This window comes from Heliangelus exortis, chromosome 5 (assembly GCF_036169615.1).
Source record: "Heliangelus exortis chromosome 5, bHelExo1.hap1, whole genome shotgun sequence".
NCBI lineage: Eukaryota > Metazoa > Chordata > Aves > Apodiformes > Trochilidae > Heliangelus > Heliangelus exortis.
Window position 1 is genome coordinate 8,247,825 of NC_092426.1, and position 21,075 is coordinate 8,268,899.

At 41.4% G+C, this 21,075-nt stretch overlaps 1 protein-coding gene across 9 annotated transcripts; it reads left to right on the forward strand.

Annotated features, from left to right (window-relative positions):
• Positions 1-1,958: 1,958 nt before the first annotated feature.
• LOC139796884 (SERTA domain-containing protein 2-like) lies at positions 1,959-16,740 on the forward strand. 9 transcript variants are annotated; one of them, XM_071745393.1, is made up of 5 exons: positions 1,959-2,143; positions 3,990-4,088; positions 5,113-5,231; positions 8,671-11,777; positions 13,082-16,740. In XM_071745393.1, exon 5 carries the CDS (start codon positions 13,086-13,088, stop codon positions 13,935-13,937), a length of 852 nt encoding a protein of 283 aa, XP_071601494.1. In that variant the 5' UTR covers positions 1,959-2,143; positions 3,990-4,088; positions 5,113-5,231; positions 8,671-11,777; positions 13,082-13,085; the 3' UTR covers positions 13,938-16,740. The 9 variants fall into 9 exon arrangements, with proteins under 9 accessions (XP_071601494.1, XP_071601493.1, XP_071601487.1 ...); XM_071745386.1 differs by lacking the exon at positions 8,671-11,777 and adding an exon at positions 4,747-4,901 and having other exon boundaries at positions 1,960-2,143; XM_071745389.1 differs by lacking the exon at positions 8,671-11,777 and adding an exon at positions 4,747-4,901 and having other exon boundaries at positions 1,960-2,143; positions 3,990-4,046.
• The last annotated feature ends 4,335 nt before the right edge of the window (positions 16,741-21,075 follow it).

Below are 21,075 nucleotides of genomic sequence, written 5' to 3' on the forward strand. Positions count from 1 at the left end.
GTTAAATTACCCCTTTATGTGCTGCATTAGACATAACCCTGTCAGATATGTCCCTTCTACACCAGCTACCTTGTGTGTCTATCCTTTGTCTATTCCTCTGAGATAATCCCTAGCATATGGCAGGGATTGGTCCCGGTGGGATACTCATGGTTGTCCTTGGCTGACTTGAGCATACAGAAGAATCCTGGACATCTTGAAGTCACTCTTCCAATTAAGCCACAGTGCATGGTGAGAAGGGAAAGGGGCACAGGGGATATTTGGTCCATTCCTCTTCCCAATAGCACTGCCACTGGCCCCCTGCTTGTGATGCAGCAGATGGACCAAGGGGGTAGGAGTGTCACCCCTCAGCCATTCAGGGACACAGCCCTTCTCCCACAAAGCCCTGCCAGTGTGTCAAAAAGGATTCATTAATTCTTGTGGCAGCACTTGCTCCCATTCTGTGCTTCGGGACTGCTGGCAGCAAGGTCAGAGCACAGCTGGAGTCCAGAAATTGGTGGCAGCAGGCTGCAGGAGAGAGGTGGCCTGTGGAAATGTCCCCTTGCCCCCAGCAGTGGACCCCGCTGGGGTCAGTTACAGCTTTCTGTGCATCTGCCCTTTGCCCCTTCCTTTGAGTCCCGGGCCCTGGACACTCCTACCCCTTCACAAATGCCCATAGGGGAGACATGAGCATCAAAACCTGTTGGACCCAAGGAGTTTCCAAAAACTGAGTTTTCTTTATCTGAACATTGACAAAAAGCAACTGATCTTTCATCACAGTTGTTATTTTATCTCTACTGACAACTCCAGGTGTTTCTGTAGTGTTTAACAGACCAACACAACTGTGGGTGAAGCTGGTCTGGACACACATGCAAGGTAGGAAAACCCTGTCCACTCAAGTGAGTTTGATTTTTGTGTGGTTTTACTGCCCTACAGACTGATTTAAACCCATTTCCGAGAGCAGAGCAGCTTTCTGGGGATTCATCAGGCATGGTAGGGTTGAACCAAGGGCTCAAAATCAATCCTTACAAGCATTTGAACATCAGATTTTGAAATCTGGTTTGTACAAACGCTTGTACCAATATAATTCGATTATGCAAGTACCCGCGGAAAGCAAACAGGAGAGGTTTGAGCATGGCCAAAGCCACCTCATCTTTAAAGGAAGGGCAAAAAAAAATTAAGTGAACATTTATGGGAGAATTGTGCAATGTTTGATTTAGGTCTATCGCTGGGTGAGACGTGGTCGCCTTATTTCCCAACTGCCCTGGAAACGGGAGCTGAAGGAATGCGGCTGTACGGAGGCCCTTGCGAGTCCTCCGAATGAAATTTGGCAATTTCCGTCCAGAGTTTAAACCAAAAAAAAAAAAAAATTTAAAAAAAAAAAAAAAAGGAAGGGGGGTGGGCGGGGCGCGCAGGGCCTGGGTCAAGGGTCCCGAGTGCCGGTATCGAGCCCTGCCCGCCCGGTGCCGTCGTAGCTCTCCGGTACCATTCACTCCCCATCTTCTTCCCTCTCCCCCCCCCCCCCCCCCCCCCTCCTTCCCCCTGCTCCTCCTTCCTCCCCCCCCCCCCCGCCGGTCCGGGCCGTCCCTCGCTCTCTCCACGGGCGGCGCCGCGTGCAGCCGGCCGGTGTCCAGCCCCGTGCCTGCCCGGGAGCTCCGCCTCTCCTCACCCCCCCGTCCCCGCCATCCCCCGCCCTCCTCAGCGGCACCCGCGCCGTGCGGGAGGAGCCGCCTCCCGGAGCGCCGAGCCGGGGGACTCTGCGGCGCCCGGCTCCCCATTGGGTGAAGCAGCAGCGCGGCCCCGCCTCCCTCCCCTCTCCTTTGCTTTCTCATTGGGCAGCACCGCGGGGCCAGTCGGAGCCCGACCCCCTCAGAGCGCTGGCCAGTCAGAAAATGGTTGCTGGGCAGGTTGAAGGGACGGCTGGCCAATGGCAAGGCGGCCAGCTGGCGGGCGCGGTGCACGCAGCGCCCCCCCCTCCCCTCTCCGCTGTGGGTGCCGCGGGCGGAGGAAAGGGCGGAGCGGAGGCTGCCGGGGCCCGGCGGGGGTGGCGCTCGCCTCCGCCTCCTCCCGGTCGGAGTCCCAGCCCCGCGGTAGGGAGCCCGGCTGGCTGGCTGGCTGGAGAGGGCACGGGTGGCTGCGGAAGAACGGGGGGTTCCTCCACTCCCAGGTGAGGCGCCGGGCAGAGCAGGGTCGGGCCGAGCCGAGCGGCGGCTCTGAAGGAGGCGCTATGAGGGGGCCGGGGCACAGCCCCTTCCTCCGCCAGCGTGGGGCTGGCGAGCCCGGGGGCAGGGAGGCGGCACGGCGCGGGGGGAGGGCAGCGGCGGCTGCCGGCGGAGGGTTGGGGTCGGGCGAGCAGGGGCAGTGGGAAAACCCCCTGAGGGGAGCAGGGGGCCCCGCCGGGGGGTGGGGGCGGGGCACGGAGGCCGGGCGAGGGGAGGGCGGGGGCCCGGCGGAGCCCGGGGACGGGGCGGCGGAGACAGGCGAAGAGGGATGGGGAGGGAGGGGGGGGCACGGTGAGCCCTGAGGAGTCACGGCTGGGTCCGGGGGAGCGGAGCGGGGCCGGTGAGGCCGGCGGCCAGGGCGGGAGGAGCGGCGACTGCGGTGGAAGTTGTTAGCGCAGTTATAATTAGCTCGGCCGGGGTCTCTGGTAAGCCGGGGAGGAGGAAGGGGGAGGAGTGTAACTTTTCGCAGCTCGGGAAGCCCAAGGTTGTCTCTGGTTACTGCTGCCCGCTGCTGCGGGGGGAGGCGCGGGCGGCCGCCTGCAGGAAGTACCAACTCGTTCTCCTTCCACAAAGGCCAAATGGTGGCAGGCTCCCCCGGGCTGGGCTGGTACTGGTGCACTCGCAGGAGTGGCTGCGGGGAGGGTGGCAGGGAAAAGAGGCTTTCCCTGAATCGCAGCTTCTTTAATTCTGGCACTCGTCGCTGCCTCTGGAGAGTTGTGAGCTGTGTGTTTGCGGCAGTTACGTTTTTAATGGCAGGTTTTGTTTGTCTGGATAAACGTGTGCGTTAGTCTGAACTACGGGTAGGTGGATGAGGCTGGGGGAGCGTAAGCTTCGTTTCATTTATTCATATCGTAAATTCATCTCGCTCATAGATGCAGTTAATAATTTTTGCCCATAATAGGCCTGTAATTTTGCGAACTCTATTGGAACAATCCAAAAGCATGTAGGAGCCCTGTGTCAGTAGTTCTCTAGTTCGATTTTGATTCAGCTAAGGTTCCTTAGCTCAAGCAGTTATCTGTAATTTGGAAAGTACCATGAGCATTAGAATTGGTGCTATAAGGTCACATTTCTGAAGTGACCCATAAACAAGTGATAGGAAACAGCAAGGGAAAACAGTGGAAAAAAAATCTGCAGTTGCAACTCATAATGATTTACAGCTACCATGTGTCTTACATAGTTTAGGGTTTTTTTAACAAATTGTAAAAACTAAATCTTTAATATTTCAATTCTGTGCTTCTTCCAGACACTTGTCTCACTTGTGAAATCGTATAAAAGGAAAGGCATAACCTCAACAGTTAATTTTGCAGGAGTCCTTTAAAGGATATAATGTATAAAGGAATCAAATGTGTTAACTTCTTGGATTTAAGATCTTTCTAGCAAAAGGTTTGACTTCTGAAATACAATTAACAGTGTTAATTTTCCATCGAGTGCTTTTACCTTGAAACATACTAGTATGTTTTTAGGGGCTTTTTTATTTAATGCTAAAAAGAGTTCACGTTCTGAAACATTTGTTAATTTATGTTCATGAATGTACACCTCTGCTTATGACCAAACAAGTAATTTTTATTTAACTTCAGCAGTGACCTTTTGAAGTTCTGCTATTTCAGAAGCAAATATGTTGTCTTCGTTTGTCTATTTGGTTTTATTTTTTTGTTTGCAAAACGGTTGCATCTCTTTATGAAGAAGTCAGCTTCTAGGAGGAGGGAGATACTAATGTGTTTATTGCTGTGGGTTAGATTTGTTGTTTTTAGTTTGCGGGCATTTTACTGCTGTTTTACTGCATCTTTACAGTTCCGAGATTCTGTAAACGGAGGAGCCCTTTGCTAGCATCAGGCTATGAGTTCCTATGTAAGATGAACTGTATTCGTTTACCTTTCCATCTGTCTAAATGTAAGACTGCCTTTCACTATGTATTATTTTAAGATTTGTAAAATAATGTATGAACATTTGATCCTTGATCACGAAGGACTGTTTTTATCTGGATAAGTACTGATCCTTGCTCTTGTGGTAAATTTGGGGAGTAATTTGTTTGCTGTAGTTGGGGGACAGCTGTCTGTGGATCTATGTCTGCTGTACACACACAACATGCTAAATACAACCCAGATGCTAGGCTGTTAGCCTGGATAAGGTTTTAATTCCTGCAGTAAAAAAACTTTGATTCTTCAGGTGTAGTTGAGACCTCAGGAGCATGGATCATACAGTTCACAGAAACATAGAATGCTAGAATTCCCTCCACATATCCTAGCCAAATCCATAGTTAACTGTCACTTCAGCCTTTCCACATTTCCCAATGTCCAGTGCCTCAGTCTAATCTGTAATTTAATCTGTGTGGTCTCTAGCCAAATTGTAGTTGTTGCTTTATTAGGGGTTTTGTGAAAATGATGCCACACTGAATATTATATGGAATCATAGGACATCCTGCCAGCTATTTCCTCATATTAGCTTTGTGTATGCTGAAAATGAGGAGAGTTAAGAAGCTTATTAAAAATGTAACTCCTGTTGCACCCTGTAAATGTTGGGGATAATTCTGAAATGTACTTCTTTACAGTTCATGCTTTTGTCTCTCCTGATACATGATTTCTGAGATGATTACAACTGTAAATCGGTGTTCAGTAACCTGAAGAAGTGTCAATGCAAGTTCTTATCCTAAAGCCTAACACTTAGAGGATCAGCGTTCTGTTCTGTAGTATTCATTTATGAAAGGTAATTTCCACATTTTATGTGTTCCTAGGTGAAACTATTAGGTCTTTTTATTTCCTTGTACTCATTAATTTTTTCTTATCCAGTTTAACTGCTGTAATAGGATTTATCACAAATATTTTTAAAAGTTGTATTGAATTGTGTTTAATGTTTCTGGTTTAAAAAAAATTCACTTATTAATGAAATACTCTTTTTGTTGCTTTTTCCCCTTAAGTCACATCATCCTACTGTGGTGGATGGCTTGGCCTCTTGAATAGTTCAAGACTCTTGGATGACCACACTTTATGCAAAATTTGGAATCTTCCTGCCTGGACTCTTTCCTGTTTTCTAAGGGTATGCTTTTGTATGCTTTTGTGAAATCACATTGTACATTCTTAGGGCATGCTTTGATAGTCAGCTGTAGATGTTACTGTTGTGAACTAGAATGGTGAACTGGAAATTAATTTTTTAAGCTGGCATATAATGTAAATTAGAGTGCTTTAGGCAAATTAGTATAAGCTCTTTGAGTTCAGTATTGTGAATTTGCATTACTTTTCCTTTATATTGAGGAAGTTCTATAATGTAACAAAGACTTTAATACTTCTGTAAGATCATATTTCTTAGAGCTTTTGACAAAGACTCCAAACTTTTAGTGAAGTCCACTGTTCAGCTGCTGAAGTTGATGCTGTTTCTGTAATACCTGCCCTAGAACTTTGCACAGTGTAACAGTATTTTCTTGTAAGGAGAGTGCAGTCTGACACTGAAGGAGAGTTGTGGTGTGCTACTCTGTTAGAGAAAATTTAATGTGATTTCTGATTTGGTTATTGAAAAACACTTATCTAAGTATCTTGTACAGAAAAGCTGGAGTAAATGCATGACCCTCTATGAAGAAAGAGAAAGGATTTAAAATCTCTTTGGTTGCTTTGGTCTGAATTTTCTGGTAAAGTAAGATATGTTGATTGGATGCAGTTAATAAGATACAGCCTTTGTTACTAATGGATCTCTACTTAGATCACTCCAACTCTAAAGTATATGTTAGTGTGATATGTAAATGAATCCAGTATCTCTCTGTCTTTGAAATAAATGGATACTGTGAGGAAAACTGATTGAGAACTGTTCAGTTGATCAGAACAAGCTGTGAAGAGGTATGGCATTGTATTTGCCATTCTAATGATCATTTGTTTCTCCAGTGAGATACTTCGGTGGCACTGTGGTGGCTTTGTTCTTGTTGTTTGGATTCCTTTATGTTCTGACGTAATTACAATTTAGTTTAACTATAGAAGTTTCTAGATTTAGTAACACTTCATCATGGGTTAGCATTTGCTAAGTACTATTGATCCTTAGTTTAAATGATTCCAGGCCCTTCTTCTGCTAAAAACAAACAAACAAAACCAACCAAACACAAGCAAACAAAAAAAGAACAAAACCCAACACAAAACCCAAAAACAACCCACCCAAAAATTTCTGGAAAAAAATGTCTGCTAGACCCACTGTCACTAAAAATAAAGACCTGAGAGTTTTATTTGTAAATGAAACTAAATACACAAGTGTAGAGGAGGAGAGGATAGAGACACTGGTTTAGTTTATTTTCTTTTAAGGGTGGAAGTTTTTCTCTGCTTAGCACTGGTAATGCCTCAGCAGCTTTCCATATTAACCTCTAGTGATAGGTAACAGCTGCCTAGAGTGGTTGGTTCTGTCTGTAAACAGCACAGATCCACTTGTCTAAGGTGGACATCCCAACAGAGGAGTTTCATTTCTGAAGTGAAATGTTGTGCTCTGGTTCTTAGCTGCACTAGTTAGTAAAGCAAAGCACTTGTCAGTGCTTCATGAGATAAAATGGGAGTAGCAAACCTGGGAAGACATCCTTTAAGTGCAGGAATTTTCCACATTGCATTAGACCTAATATAAACAGGTTGTGTGTGTGTACAGGGAGTTCAAGCTAACTTAAATCAAGGTAAAGCCTACTCCCAAGTGCTTTGTAAACATGAATTCATCTCCTAAAATATTACTGTAGGATAGGTATTTATTCTCTACTTCCACAAATAGTGAAGTGGTGGTGGAAAGGTTATAAATTCCAGACTAATCCTGTACTAGACTAAGTCTTCCTCTCATTCCTTTCCTCTACTTAATGAGTACTATTCAGCCTGCTCTTCTTTTCAAAATGAGGGAAAGGATGTTAGGGCCATCCATGGGTGTGGGATATTTTTCTGTAAGCTTTTGGGGGTTGGTTTGGGGGTGTTTTGTTTGAGAACAGTAGCAATCTTGGTTCTGTGTTCCAGCTGCTCTAGTAGTAACAGACCTAAGTGTATTAGAGGTCAGGATTTGGTGCTCAAAACCCTGACATTAGTTCTCCCTCTTTTGAGCAGCTATTTTGTGATCACTTCTAAGTCCTGCAAAGTTGCTGTTACACAGGAGTTTAGATATGGGAGTAATCTGGCAGGACTGCACTCCTCCCTATATGCACACTTTTAGTCACTTGTGCCTTCTCCAACAGTTACTCATCTTGGCTAAACTGGGGCAGGGCTGGGGGTGGGGAGACCAGGGACTTAAATACGTTTTTGTGTATCTTAAAGTATCTTCTTCAGGTCCAAATCACTTTTTTACGAAGGTGTTTTCTAAGGTGTTTAATTCTCCTTCCCTCACTACCTGTTAATTTTTGCTGAGAGACAAGATGTGGTGGGTATCTCCAACGCTTGCTGAGGACACCCATTCAGAGCACAGTCTGACAGCTTGCTGTGTTATGTAAGTCATGTTGAAGTGATCAGTGTTAAATCCAGATGGGAGGAAAGGATTTATACTGTGTCTGTTCACTGAACCTTCAGCCTTACCTTTTTCTTGTGTGTGTTCTTACACATGAAGTGCTACCTGCAGTACTAGTCAAGAGCCAGCCCACAGCTTAATTAAAACTGTTAACAAAGTTGAGCTTGGCTAAGCTAAAATGAGTGTCAGGTGGGGCAAAGTGTATCATTGCAAGCAGCAAATATTTTGGGGATATAACCATAGCTATAGGGGTGTTTTCTTTTGGACTTCTGTGGATAGAGGCATGCTTGTAAAATGTGTGTCCATGGAAGATTGGAGAGAGCAGGAAATCAGGTTATTGGTCACTAACACAGGTCTGAGAGACTTCTGTCCTTTTTTACTGTTACATGGTCTCTGCAGTTACAAGCCAAAGAAGGCTTTGAAAGGGAATTACCCAAATTAACATAGAAAGGAGTCTTTAATTTTTATTTTAATATCTGAGCTGCGTTACTGAAAACTAGGCAGGCAGCTTTCACTTGTGAGGTGCCTGTACCTGTTAAAATCTGGCATATATGTCCTATAAGAAAAAGTAATTTTTCACTTTGGGACAGTCTTAGGCTGAAAAATTCAAGTGTGGCTGTATAAGACATACATTGAGTCTGATTTTAATAGTATCCTATAAAGAAAAGCCAGAGGGGATTCCTGTCAATGAAATTTTGACATGCATAGCGCAGGCCAAATACTTTCTCAATAATCTTGCTATTTAAACCTATTTAAAGGTAAAAGAGTAACTTGTGTGTGTTTGACTATAGTTCTTGTTTTGTGCATGAAAAGTGTATTCAGACAATACTAAGCAGGCTGTGGTTTTGAAACTCTTTTTTTTTTTTTAAACTTTCTCTACTGAAAAGTAAAGCAGTTCTGAGTTTTAAACATTGTTAAACTTGCTGTTAAGACCTTTTTTTGGAAGGTGAGTAAGAGGAAATTGAGTCGTTTGCCCAGATAGAAGTAATTGAGGGTTTTCACATTCTGCATTCTTCTTTATGACTCTTTCCAGCTGTACCTCCTAACCATGTGTCAGTGGCAGCTGCACTGCACTATCAGACCCTGTGACAGATGGAGCTGTGTTTTTCCTCTGAAATGGTGGCACGAGTCCTGTATTGTCCACAACACATCGCAATGTGAAATTTTCTTGGTTGCCTGGAATGTTTCTTCTGAGTAGCTGCATCCTCTGACCATGCCTGTTTGTTTGGTATTCTGTGTGGATTTGCTGGCCAGGGATGTGCTTGTTCCCTCCATGTTTTTTCAAACTATGGAACAGTGTAGGATTACAGTGCTTATTGCCATCTTAGCAGGGGGAGGAGTTTCTATGAAATGTCTTCTCTGGATCTGGAAGGAACTAAGGAACATGCTTGTTGGGCAGAATTTCTGTGTACTCACTTGTTTGTGCTTCAGTGACAGAGTTAGAGAATTTGGCACTCCTTAACATGGAGTTCACTTTGCTTCTTTTTCTCTATATCTCCAAATAATCTTAATTAAAAAAAACATTCTGCCATAAATGGCCTGTGGCTCAGTTTGCATTACTATAATGAAAGAAGATGAGAAAATACCAGTAAAAAAAAAAATTCTTGAGTTGTGGTCTTCTTCATTGTTCTCTTTTTTTTTAATGACAAAAGGTTCTAAAATAGAGTATCTGAACTAAAAAAGAAAAATAATCAGTTGTTGAACTTTGAAGTCAGTGACTTACACATTGCCTCTTTTGTTATGGAACAGCTATGTATAGACCCTCATGTTTGAAGTTGGCGTAAACTTTGATTTTATTTTTTTATTCAGATTTTTTGCTTACAGCGTTACCAGATTGACACATTTCAAAATCCTACTACTTGATCCAGTTTACTGACATCTTATTAGGTTCCTGGAATCAGGCAAGAGCAAGGAGAGTGCTGTTTCTAGACTCTCTTTGTGCCCAATTTGCACTTCTTTGAACAGACAGCTGCGTAGCAGTCGCTGAGTAATACCGGGTAGTCCAGGCATGGCAGCCTGGATTTTTGTGGGGACTTTTATTTGTTTTCCTTAGTATCAAAAATCAATGTGGTGTGGGGGAGCACTGCCTAACAAAATACTGTCATCAACACCTTGTATTGCAAAATAGTGCTATCAAAAGATGCTGTTTGATTGGTTTGTGAATTTGGAGTTTGGGATGTGTGTATCCATAGGCAGTGCTACAGAAAGACAAGTTACTAAGAAAACGAGGATTAGTTTAAGGATATGACCCTGTCAGAAATTCTTACACTAGAGAACAGAGAGAAAGGCCTGATAACATGTAGATTAGCTGGTAACAAAGGGGCTTTGTATCTTTTGTAGGTCAGCAGCTGAGTGTGTTTGACAAGAACTGAAATTTAATGTCTCCTGTAGCAACCATGACACTAGTAATTTTTAAATCCACTGTACCAGTGGTATTCTGGTTTTCATGAGCCTTTTCTAAATTTTTATGTAATCTCTGCAGTCATGTAGCTTCTGGAGAGAGGCTTACAGATCCTTGCAGTGAGGCAAAAATCATACTAAACAGACAATTTCTGAAACATAAGTCAGGTTTATCTTTGTATATTTAAAAAAAAGTGAGGAATCTTTGACGTCTAGAGAGTGGGGAGTCTTTTACATAGAAACATTTGAAGTTGGAGCTAATAATGTCTCTTGCACTTCGTTTTTATAATTCAGAGTGCTGCTGTGCTCAAGCTTTGTTACGCATTTCTAGAATACTCTGCAACAAATCGTGACAGAAATTTGAGGAATGGAAAGGAGGGTGTCTGCATAAATAAGCATGAACTATGTAGTCCAAGTAGACTACTATATGAATTTAAGAGTTAAGCATTCCATTAAGTTGTTTTTTTGAAATTATGTATCCTTACATATGATCGTTTGCTCTTTAAGCTTGTCTATAGGATTTACTTGGTCCTTCTTGAGATGTTAGAAATTAACATTATGTATGTAATCCAAATAGGTGTGTCTGGTTTACTGTGTAGCTAACAATATACTGTGTATATATATATTCTAAAATATATTAAAAGTTAGAAATAGTCAGTGCATTTTGAATGTATAAATATCAGTTCCTACTCCTTTTATGGTCTCTTTTCATTCCACTGGGAGTGTGTGAATTTTGGTTTGCTTTAATTTGCTAGTGGAGAGAGAAAAAGAAAAAAAACCAAGTGTGCAGTGTTTGGGAAGGATGGTGCTTAGTGAACAAATAGACATTTTGATGTGTATTTTTATTCTTTATAGCAATGGTAAGGGGTAATGCCTTAGGTAGTACACAGCATTCAAATGCTACTTAAAATGGACTGTTAATAATTTTATTGTGAGTTTCCACTGACTTGCAGACACAAATTGTCTTTATTATGTTATGAGTTGGTATATTTAGCCACAGTTTTACTTTAAAGTTGTGTGTAATCTGTAGATAGTCTAAAATTACTAGTTGCTGACAGTGTTGTCAATAGTGTGAGGATGCCTGAAGTGTGCACACAGGCACACACAAAATATTTTCTATTATTTGGTGCTCGATTTTGTATGCAGAATTTTTCTGGTTTTGTTAGTAATGGAGTGCCTGGTATGGTCTGGAACTGTTTGCTGTATGTGGTGGGCTGTAATAGGGGAGTTACACAAGTGTGGAAGATCACCTAGGTGAATAGGCATGCCCATCCTGACACCTTTTTTTTTTTTTTTTTTTTAAAGAGTTTCAACTGGTGCTGTGTCAGTTTAGCAGAAAAGTTTGGAGTAAAAGAGACTTCCAAAGTTGAAAGTGCAGCACGGGTTAAATTATTAGTAATTAATTCTGTTGTGTTAATAGTGAACATGTTAGTAAACTCTGCCATAGGACTAACTACTACCTATTACATAAAAATGCATTCTTATGACAAATGTAATTGCACATATGCCTCTAAAAAAAACCAAAACAAACAAACAAAAAAGGTGGAAATGATCGAGAAGTCTTAAACCTAAACTCCTCCAGTAACTGTTTTTTCCTGTGTTTCTTACTGAGACATACGCACTGCTTGCTTCTTTTTTCTTCCTCCATCACAGCAAAATTCTCCAACAGTCTTGTCTAGACTGGTGGATGTAGCCATGGAGCCCTGCAGTGCTCCCTGCAAATACAGAGAAATCCCAAAAGTAAGAGAGGCTTTATCCTGCTGCCATCTCCTTGTCCCCAAAAGTCTAGCAGCTGGCAGCTGCAGCAATCAGCTGAGCTTTTGCTGGCAGTGTCCAGAGCTCACATGAAGAGGAAGTTGGGAGGCCCTCTGCAGCATTGCAGGGTCTGGATCATTGTGTGTGAAGGATCTGCCCTGAATCTGCCACTGAGGGCCTAAGTTACGACTGCTTAATTATTTTTTTTTTAATTGTTTGGGAGTGAGGTGTGTGTATTCCATGGACATATCAAGATGTTTGTAATCAAGATTTTAACCGTGTTTCCTGTGCATGATTTACTCCTTTTCTGTGTTTATACAAATGATTCCAAAGTGCTTGTTGTCCCCAAGAAAATGCTGTATATTGTGAAGGGCAATTGCAAAGTATCCAAGCTTGTGTGTGTTTGGATCACATGCGTTTTAGGTGTGTGTGCATACAGTATATATACTCTCCAGTATATCTCTTGAAATGGGGAGCCCAGAACTGGGCACAATACTCCAGATATGGTCTCATTAGGGCAGAGTAGATGGGGAGGAGAACCTCCCTTAATCTGCTGGACACAGTTCTTAATGCACCTCAGGATACCATTGGTCTCCGTGGCCACAAGGGCACATTGCTATCCCATGGACAACTTATTGTCACAAAAACAATTTTTAAACAACTTTTAAGTCATCAAGACAGAAATTAGTTCAGTAGAGAGTTTTCAGAGACACTGAGCAAGGCATTACAAATACCTGAATGAGAAAAATGGGTGTTGAAACTAGCTTTCAAATCTTACCTACTGTACCTAGTAATAAAGATTAAAATGAAAATGTTGAAATATTCTGTATAGTTACCACAATCCTTAGCATAAATGTTTATTTCATGTGGACATTCAGTTATTTCTCATTAATGAGTCTTTGTATGCTATGGAATCTAAATGGATAAAAGACTAAAAAGCTCTCCTATTAAATATTTTAAATAATTAAATTCACAGTATCAGAGTTAAAAGTAAACATTAAACCCACAACTTAGAAATGCATAGCATTTTTTTTTAAAGTTCTATATATCTTCCATGTTTTCTGCTAAAATAATAAATTGCCTTGAAACAACACAGCTGAGAAGTGCACCTTCTCAATGAAAGTGGGAGCTCGTGTAGGATTTTACAGTACCTTTCAGTGTTCTGTGGCATTATAATCTGAGTTAATCAATACCTTGTGCAGTACAGACTTCAAAAGTGCCTGTTGAGATCTTGCAGAAGCGGTGCCTTCCGTGCCCAGCGTTAATTCCTGATTTTTTTTCTCTTTCAGGTTCATGTTGGGGAGAGGTCTAAAGCGCAAGCTAAGTGACTATGAGGAGAACATGGCTGGTCTCTCAAGTGCCTTTGACTCCAGTCGAAGTCTCTCCTACCCCCTTAAGAGGCAGCTGGTGCTCAACATGTGCCTCACCAAGCTACAGACCTACAAAATGCTGGTGGAACCGAACTTGCACCGCTCTGTCCTCATCGCCAACACAGTGCGGCAAATTCAAGAGGAAATGAGACAGGAGAGCAGTCAGCAGCCAATTAATGTCTGCCCTGGCATTACTCCTACTTCTCCCAGCTACCCAGGGATGGAGTCATCTGGGATTTCTCTTCAGTTGCCTTCAGGTATCAGTCAGCAAGAGTCTCACTGCTGCGACTTGCGGTCTGTAGAAGACCCGATTGAAAATAGCCTGCTGATAGTTTCAGATGATGATATGTCGTCTGCTATTTCATCTATTCTGAAGGATTTAGATTTTGTAGAAGATATAAGCCCGCCTACTTGCTTGGTTCCTACTGGAGATGACCAGCCAAAGTTTCCAGAAAATGCTGGGCTCAAACTAGAAGATGATAGACAGGATTTGAAGGGAGCTGAATGTGTGTTTGGTTCCTTTGAGATCTCAAATTCAACTAGTTACTTGAAGGATTTGGCAATAGATGACATTTTTGAAGATATTGACACTTCAATGTATGATTCAGACTTCTGTTGCCCTCCACTAATGCCGACCAGACCACCATCTCTTGCTACAGAAGAACCATTGAAAACCTTTCCATCTTGTAATTCTTCTTCAGCAAGCAACATTCAGATATGTAGAACAGATCTGAGTGAGCTGGACCACATCATGGAAATTCTTGTTGGATCCTGATCCTTGTTTTACCCAAAGATACTTTTTAACTGCCGCTTTCATTTGGTTTCAGGATAAAAGCCACTGGAAAAGTTGCAAAGAGCTCTTTAAAACACAAACTAAAGATAAGTTTTAGAGAAATTTTCTAAATAATTCCAACTTATAACCAAACAAGTGGCAGATTTTTTTTAAGAAAAGAAATATTTATTTATAAGAACTGTGCAATCATCTTTTTCCTTCCAGGGTGTATGTGGAACAGTAGGCACATACCCTTAATCACCCCTCATGCCTCTTTCAATAAACTTTTTTATGTGCAATTTTTAATTTGTCAGGAGAATTTACATGCAAAACAAATTTCATATGAGATGATCTTATACAAAGCCTCCACTTTATTTTTAATATCAAAGTCTATGCCAAGTGGGCATACGTCAAGTTGCAGAGTTGGATTGCATGGATTGCAGGCGCAGTACTAGAGATGGGTATATTTTAAAAATGAGACATGCTTTCTTTTGATCCAAAAAGCAGATCAAGACACTTGTCAACAAAGTCTCTTGCATTTTCTAAAGCATTCAGAACTATTTATTTTTGTAAATTTTATAGTCTTTCTACATTTTACTACGTTATTTCGTCATAGTTCAAAGATAATGGACTTCTAGTTGGATGTGTTTAGCACTACCTCTGAGCTGAAATGCTTTAACTCTTTCCAGTGCTTCATCTAAGACTGCAGATCTTTGTGTTTCTTTTTTGTTTCTTTTTTTTTTTTTTTTTTTTCTGGGGGAAAGTACTTTTAACTCATTGAGCTGATCCTTTGACAGTGACCTAGCTAATTTGTGAAATCAAGGGTATTCAATGTTTAAAAACTTTGAAGTATTTACAGATGTAATTTATATGTAGATTGTGCAATTTAACATTTTTCTGTCAGTATTACGTGCTTAGATTTTTAATAATCTTGGCGTTCTTTAAATTAAAACTTATTATGTACAGGTAGCTTTTAAATCTGTTTTCAAAAACACTGTCTTTCAACCCTGCTTTCACTACGAAGTTTAAGATGATTTCTATGTGCAATATTATTTAAAAAGAGACACATTTGTATACCTGGCATTGTAGAAAGAAAACCTTCAAGCTTAAAACTTTTAGCACCTTGGGAGGATACTTCTTACTCCACCAGTGCTTACTGCTTTGGATACTCCTGAAGTGCTCATAGATGGGTGGTGAGTCAGTGCTGATGACTCAGAGCCATCCTGCAGCTGTGTCCCTGAGGGCTCAGGGCTCTGGGGCCTCCGAGGGCTCAGGGAGCATCATCCAGGTGGTTGCTGCTGCTGCTGCTGCTGCTGCTGCTGAGGGTGCTGCAGCCTGCACTGGGGCAGGAAGGGTGCAAGGGAATGGCAGTTGTGTACATAGGTAATGTATAAACGCACTCAGTAACTGAAGATGAGATTTGCAGTGAGGACTTACATATATATATATATATATATTTTATTTCCACAAGACAGTTGGGATACTGTGTTTCAGCTTGAACTGAATTCTGCATTGATCCTTGCTATCATCTTCTGAGCTGCACACTTGCACACTAGGATTTTGGGTTTTGTTTTTTAATTATGAAAGTTTTGCCTGTTCTTGAAAGCTGCAGCACCTGTCTTGTAAGAAAATTTGCAGTTGTAAAAGCTTTTGCTTTGATTTGTTGGGTTTTTTTGGTTTGTTGGGTTTTGGGGTTTTGTTCGTTTGGGTTTTTTTCTGTTCTGCTGAGACTTTTTATGAATGGGGCATCAGCGGAGGGGAAAAAAAAATGTTGCCTGTGTCTTGTATCTCACAGAATTTGAAATCCTGTCCCTGCTGAAGTGTCCAGGGTGTCACCTGCTATTTCTAGTCTTAACTGATGCTGTGGCACACTTACCTTGTGCAGAGATCTCCATTTTTTACTGTGACTGCTGCAGTTAACAGCTGCCAACACGATTTGGTGTCCCAAACCAGTGGAGAACCAGTTCAGGTCACGTCCTCGCAGCCATCTGGGTTGTTAAGCAACCGAAGGGTGTAAATGTATTTATATGCATATAATGTATTGATTCTAATATAAATCTTCTGATCTAAAGTATTTTGAATTGCTGGATAAAGGGATTTGTTTGAAGAGTGTATAAATAGTTCTTGAAGAGGTACAGCTTCAGAATGTACACAGATTGTGCATTGTGTATAGACTACTCTGGCTTTTCCTCAGCCTCTACTTTTGTATTAAAGATATGACTGAATAAATCCTTGAAATATTAATGGCCTTCTGCACTGTGATGAAGCAGAGTTGTTGTTAAAAATGTCTTTAAATTAAGTGATGAGGAATAAAACAAAAAGACTGCATCTAATTTCTTTTTGCGTTTGAAAATGTGGAATGTTACTATGCAGTAAAGATATTTTGGTATGAAAATTGTGTCATGTAGCAAATAGTGAACACTTAATAAGTCTACTTACTCACCTTGCAGCCCCTACAGAGACGTAAGAGAAGACAACATGCTTTTCAGCATTTACGTGCTGAAGGTTTTTGTATGCTTCAGAAATAGATTAAATTGTTGGTAGATGCTTTATCAACAAAATGCAATTTTTGTTCAAGTGCTTGCTACAAAGCTCTAATTGGTTGCTTGCATCACAGTGCCAAGACCATAAGCTGGTATGTAATGCAGTTTGGTTATGTATGGAATTATGTGCAAAGGGAAGTTTAATTTTTAAATATGCACAAACTAATTTTAAAATCCTTCCATGTAAAATGAAGTTAGAGGCTAGTTGTGGTGGACCTATTTATTGTATGTTTGGAAATAAAAGCCACAGTTTTGCAGTTTAATCATTTGTATTGAAGCCTTCAGTATTTGACTCTTCTAAAAACAAAAAACTTCAGTATCTTGTTACCCTTCATTTGATCTTTTGCTCACAAAGAGAGAACATTTTCCCTAGGTGATTGCTCTTTTTCTTTTTTTTTCTTCCCTTACTTTCTCCCCAGAAGCACTGAATATCTTACATGGCTTTTCATCCACTGTCCCTGCAGGACAAGGGATGGTCCACAGAACATTTTTACAGCTGCTGGGGTGGGGGGAATCCTGTTATGAACAGCTGACACGTTTGTTAGCACTTGGCTAACAAACTGTCCTCTGTTTTTTTATGCTGTGTGGTTCTCCGTGTTGCTTCAGGGGTTGCCATGGTTGAACACAAGTGCCAGGTACAAGTGTCCTTTATGCACGTACTCTTGGCACTTGGATTTGTATACATCTCAGTCTGCAACTAAACTGCTGCTACTCAAGCAGAAGTTTGTTGGCTCATCTGTGCAAATAAGAAATTACATCAGCAACGTCAGGTTTAAAAGTTCCCATCTCCCTCCTGCTGTAGAGCTCTGAAGTAAGATCCTGATTCTTTTGCAATCAGCTTTGTTTTATTGAGGAATTTACTGTGTTGGCTGCTACTTACAGGCCAGAAACTGCTCCTGCCTTTTTGTCCTGCAGCCTGCTGACCACAGTGTGAGATGCATAGTTTAGAAGTAACTTTTTCACAGAAAGCTGGTTTTGGCTGTGAGGTGGCTTCCATCATGACATGAACCCTGTGACTGCATTACTGCAGTACAAACTTGCTCTTGTACTGATGGGCCTTGATGTTCAGCAGTAGAAGCCCCTGCCTTTATGAAGGAATATGCCTTCAGTCCCAAATCAAAGTACTGCTTTTGGATCATACTGAGACTCTAAAGGTGGAGTGGGGTTTTATCACTGAAAGATCTGACCTCAGTGCAGCGCTGGTGTAAAACAGGGCTCGTGAGGAGGTGCAGGAGTGCTCTAACTCAGTGTTGTGTATACTGGAAGTAAGACTTAAAATATTTTTCCATCTCAAGCAAAAGTAAAATACACAAGAGAAAATAACCTACCCATCAGTTCTGTGAGGGAGATGAGTTATAATTAGTTGCAAAACTATTTTTGAGCTATTAAACAAAATAAAAGCCATTAAGGTGCACAGGTGTGTCTGTATATGTATTGTTATAGTAGATGTTCAGGAAAACTGGGAGTTTTTTTGCATTTAAGTATTTGGCCAGCACTGATAGGCATCTTGTCTTGACCAAAAAGAAAAATGTTGCAACTTCACTCCATGCATTTTTCCCTCATTAGGACCCATTTTTTCCAGGAGCATTAAGCTGTACTGGCTGTACTGTGGCTCCCAGGCTGCACCGTGGGGTGACAGTTCCTGAGGTTTTCATCTGTATTTCAGTGGAAGGAATGGAGAACTTCTAGATGTGACTGAAGTGAGACTGTTGCATCTGCTGGCTGGCTGGACTGGTTGGTTGTTTCTTCTCTTTGTCCATAGTGGATTTGGGAAATCAAACTCAGATCCACAGTGAAGTTTAGGGTTTAACAATTATTTTGAATGCAGCTCAGTTTTAGCTAAATTCTGCCATCTTAACTTAACTTGAGTAAAAAAATAAGGGACTATTAAAAGTCATCTTCATTATTAAAAATATTAGAGTGCTTTTAAATTCTGTAATGACTCTGCACTTTGCAAAGAACCTTCAGACTTTCACAAGGTTTTTTGTTTGTTTTTAACTCCAAATCTGCCTACGTTTTTAACTAACGGTGGGCTTATGGTATACTTAGAAATCATCCTATGGTCTGGAATGCTTTGGGTTTTTTAGTTAATCAAATTCTACCTGCTACTTTGACATAAAAAATACAAATACTAAGAATATTCTGGTTCTAAAACAAAACTTCCCCAAAACTACTCTGTACAATGTTTGCTGAAGTAAGTTCCTTAAAATTTTACATGTCTTGTAGCTTTGAACAGAGTGTGCACTGAAATGTTTTAATGTTTTCAGACCTTCAGTCTTTTGCAATTTCATTGGGGCTTTTTTGTTTGTTTTTTTCAAAACCATTTTCAATGTTCTCTCTACAAAGGAAACATTTCTGTAGTTACGTTGCCAATTTGAACTCATCAAAACTTTGTTCCATGGGTATATTTTCCTTATGATCTCAATGGAAAAAAAAAGGCATTTCTGTCTAGTTCTGTAGCTCATATCTTGCTTTAGTTTTCACCTTTTCAAAATCCTAAAGCAAATGTCAAAAGCCTGTGGTGTTTGCTTTCCACAACCACAGAAAGATGTTTAGCTCATCAGAACTTGGTACCTCCCAGCTGAGAACTCACAGCTGAGAAACAATGTAATTCATAGCTTAAAATGTACTAAGAAAGTTTTATTTCTTTGGGGCACCATTTCCACAGAATAAGCACCTGCTGCTCCTCCTCTTTGGGGAGGGGGTGCAGGGCAGTGGCTGGCAGGCTTGGCTGGGTGCCAGGTGAGGCAGGAAAGAGGAGGAAATGACAGAAGGAAATGAACAGCCAGGATTTCTGCTACACACACCAGAGGGGTTTCCGGCACCCCTTGTTTCCCAGGATAACAACACAAGGCAAGGCTACTTCAGACTATGCAGTATGCCTGAGAAAACATCTACTAAACTTTAGTTTGTCTGCCCAAGCGTGTTCTGTTGTCAGGTAAGAGAAACAGAGTGCAATTTGTCTCTTTGTGAACACTCCCAACTCTGCAGATTGTGTTTAAATTCTGATGAGGGCTGCCAGGGCTCCTCAACCTTGAAGATGAATTGAGTTACTTGTGATTTTCATTGAAGAGATGGACTTGTTCATCTCGGACTGAAGACAGGAGTAAAAAATTCTCAGCTGTCTTGTGTGCAGCAAGGGCTCGGGTGGCCTAAAGCATCTGTCAAAAAAAAAAAAAAACCAAAAAACTGGCATGTGGAGCCCCTCACCTTTGGAACTCCAAAACTCCAATAATATTTTTTCCCCAATGAATTGTAAAGGGATGAAGCCTTTTTTTTTCCCCATTGTGTATTTTGGAGAGGGCTGTAACACCCGTTACTATGAAGGAAAAATTACATATTCAGTCTTCTGCTGGGGTGAGTGCAAAACATTCTTCAGTACATTCATCTGATGTTAGTGACAGCAAAGGCAAACTTGAAATCTCAGAAGAGGGGGCCTCTGGAGTTTGGTGCTTCAGCTGATGACACACATGCTACAGATGTCCCCTTTAAAGCCCCTCTGCGGGGCCCTGTGTGTCTGAAAAGCATATAAATGTGGTTTTATTCTTATAATTGAACTGAACTATGCTTATAACCAACCTCAACTATCCATTTATCATTTACTGTTCTGTGAGTTTATGACTACAACCTATTTGACACATGTTTAAGTGCTCTGAAAGACTTTCAAGGGAAACTGAAAATTAATGTTAAGTGAAAAAGTTAACTCTGCTCTTGCACCCACATGGAGTTTTCAGTCTGGCACTGCTGAGCTCCCTCCAGGGCTGGGGAAGCTGCTGAGCTGTTCTGAAATAACATTTTTCTAAATGCCCATTACCATTTTCTGAGTAACCAATAGACAGTTCACCCTGTGCCAATAGCACTGAGGTATCATAAACATTTCTGAAAGTTCTAAGTTGTTAAAGCCATTGTAATTTCACTGTCAAGCAGTTTACTAGATGAAGGGTTATGGTCTGCCAGTGATTTATAGTATGCTCAACGCTAAAAACAGACCAGGCACATCATTAATCAAGTTAGTTTAGGAATATCCTAATTCGTTTCCTGCTTTTAACACATCCATCAGTTGCAGTGCTTCGCAACTCTTTAAAATAAAAAGACATAAATAATTCTCATATTCAGAATGGCCAAATTAGCAAATGTATTAGTAAATTGCCTAAAAGTTATTACCAATGAATACATAAAGCTGCTGCAGTTGGCAAGGTAGCAGTATGGATTATGTGAATGATAGCAAAGTGCATCCCCCATGGCATGCAGGAAGATGGGCACCACAGTTGATAGGTACTATGAAATTTTAAAAGGGCAGCAATCTCCAGCATTGTGGAGTGCAACAGAACCACACCACTGCTCAGCTTTCACAAGAGTGGTTACGTGTGCTGTGTTTGGTGGCTGAATGAATCCAAGAGGCCCTGTTACAACCAGCTTCAGAGAGGCAATTTATTTCACTTGGAAACCAATGCCAGAACAAAATGTTTCACTGACTCGACCTGTATCACCACAGCAGGCTTTATCAGACAGAAGTTAAAACTGTTTCATTTTCCTAAACCCCAGTGAAAGCCACCCAATGCAGAAGGCTCCTCCTGTTACTTTAAGCAGAGGCAAAG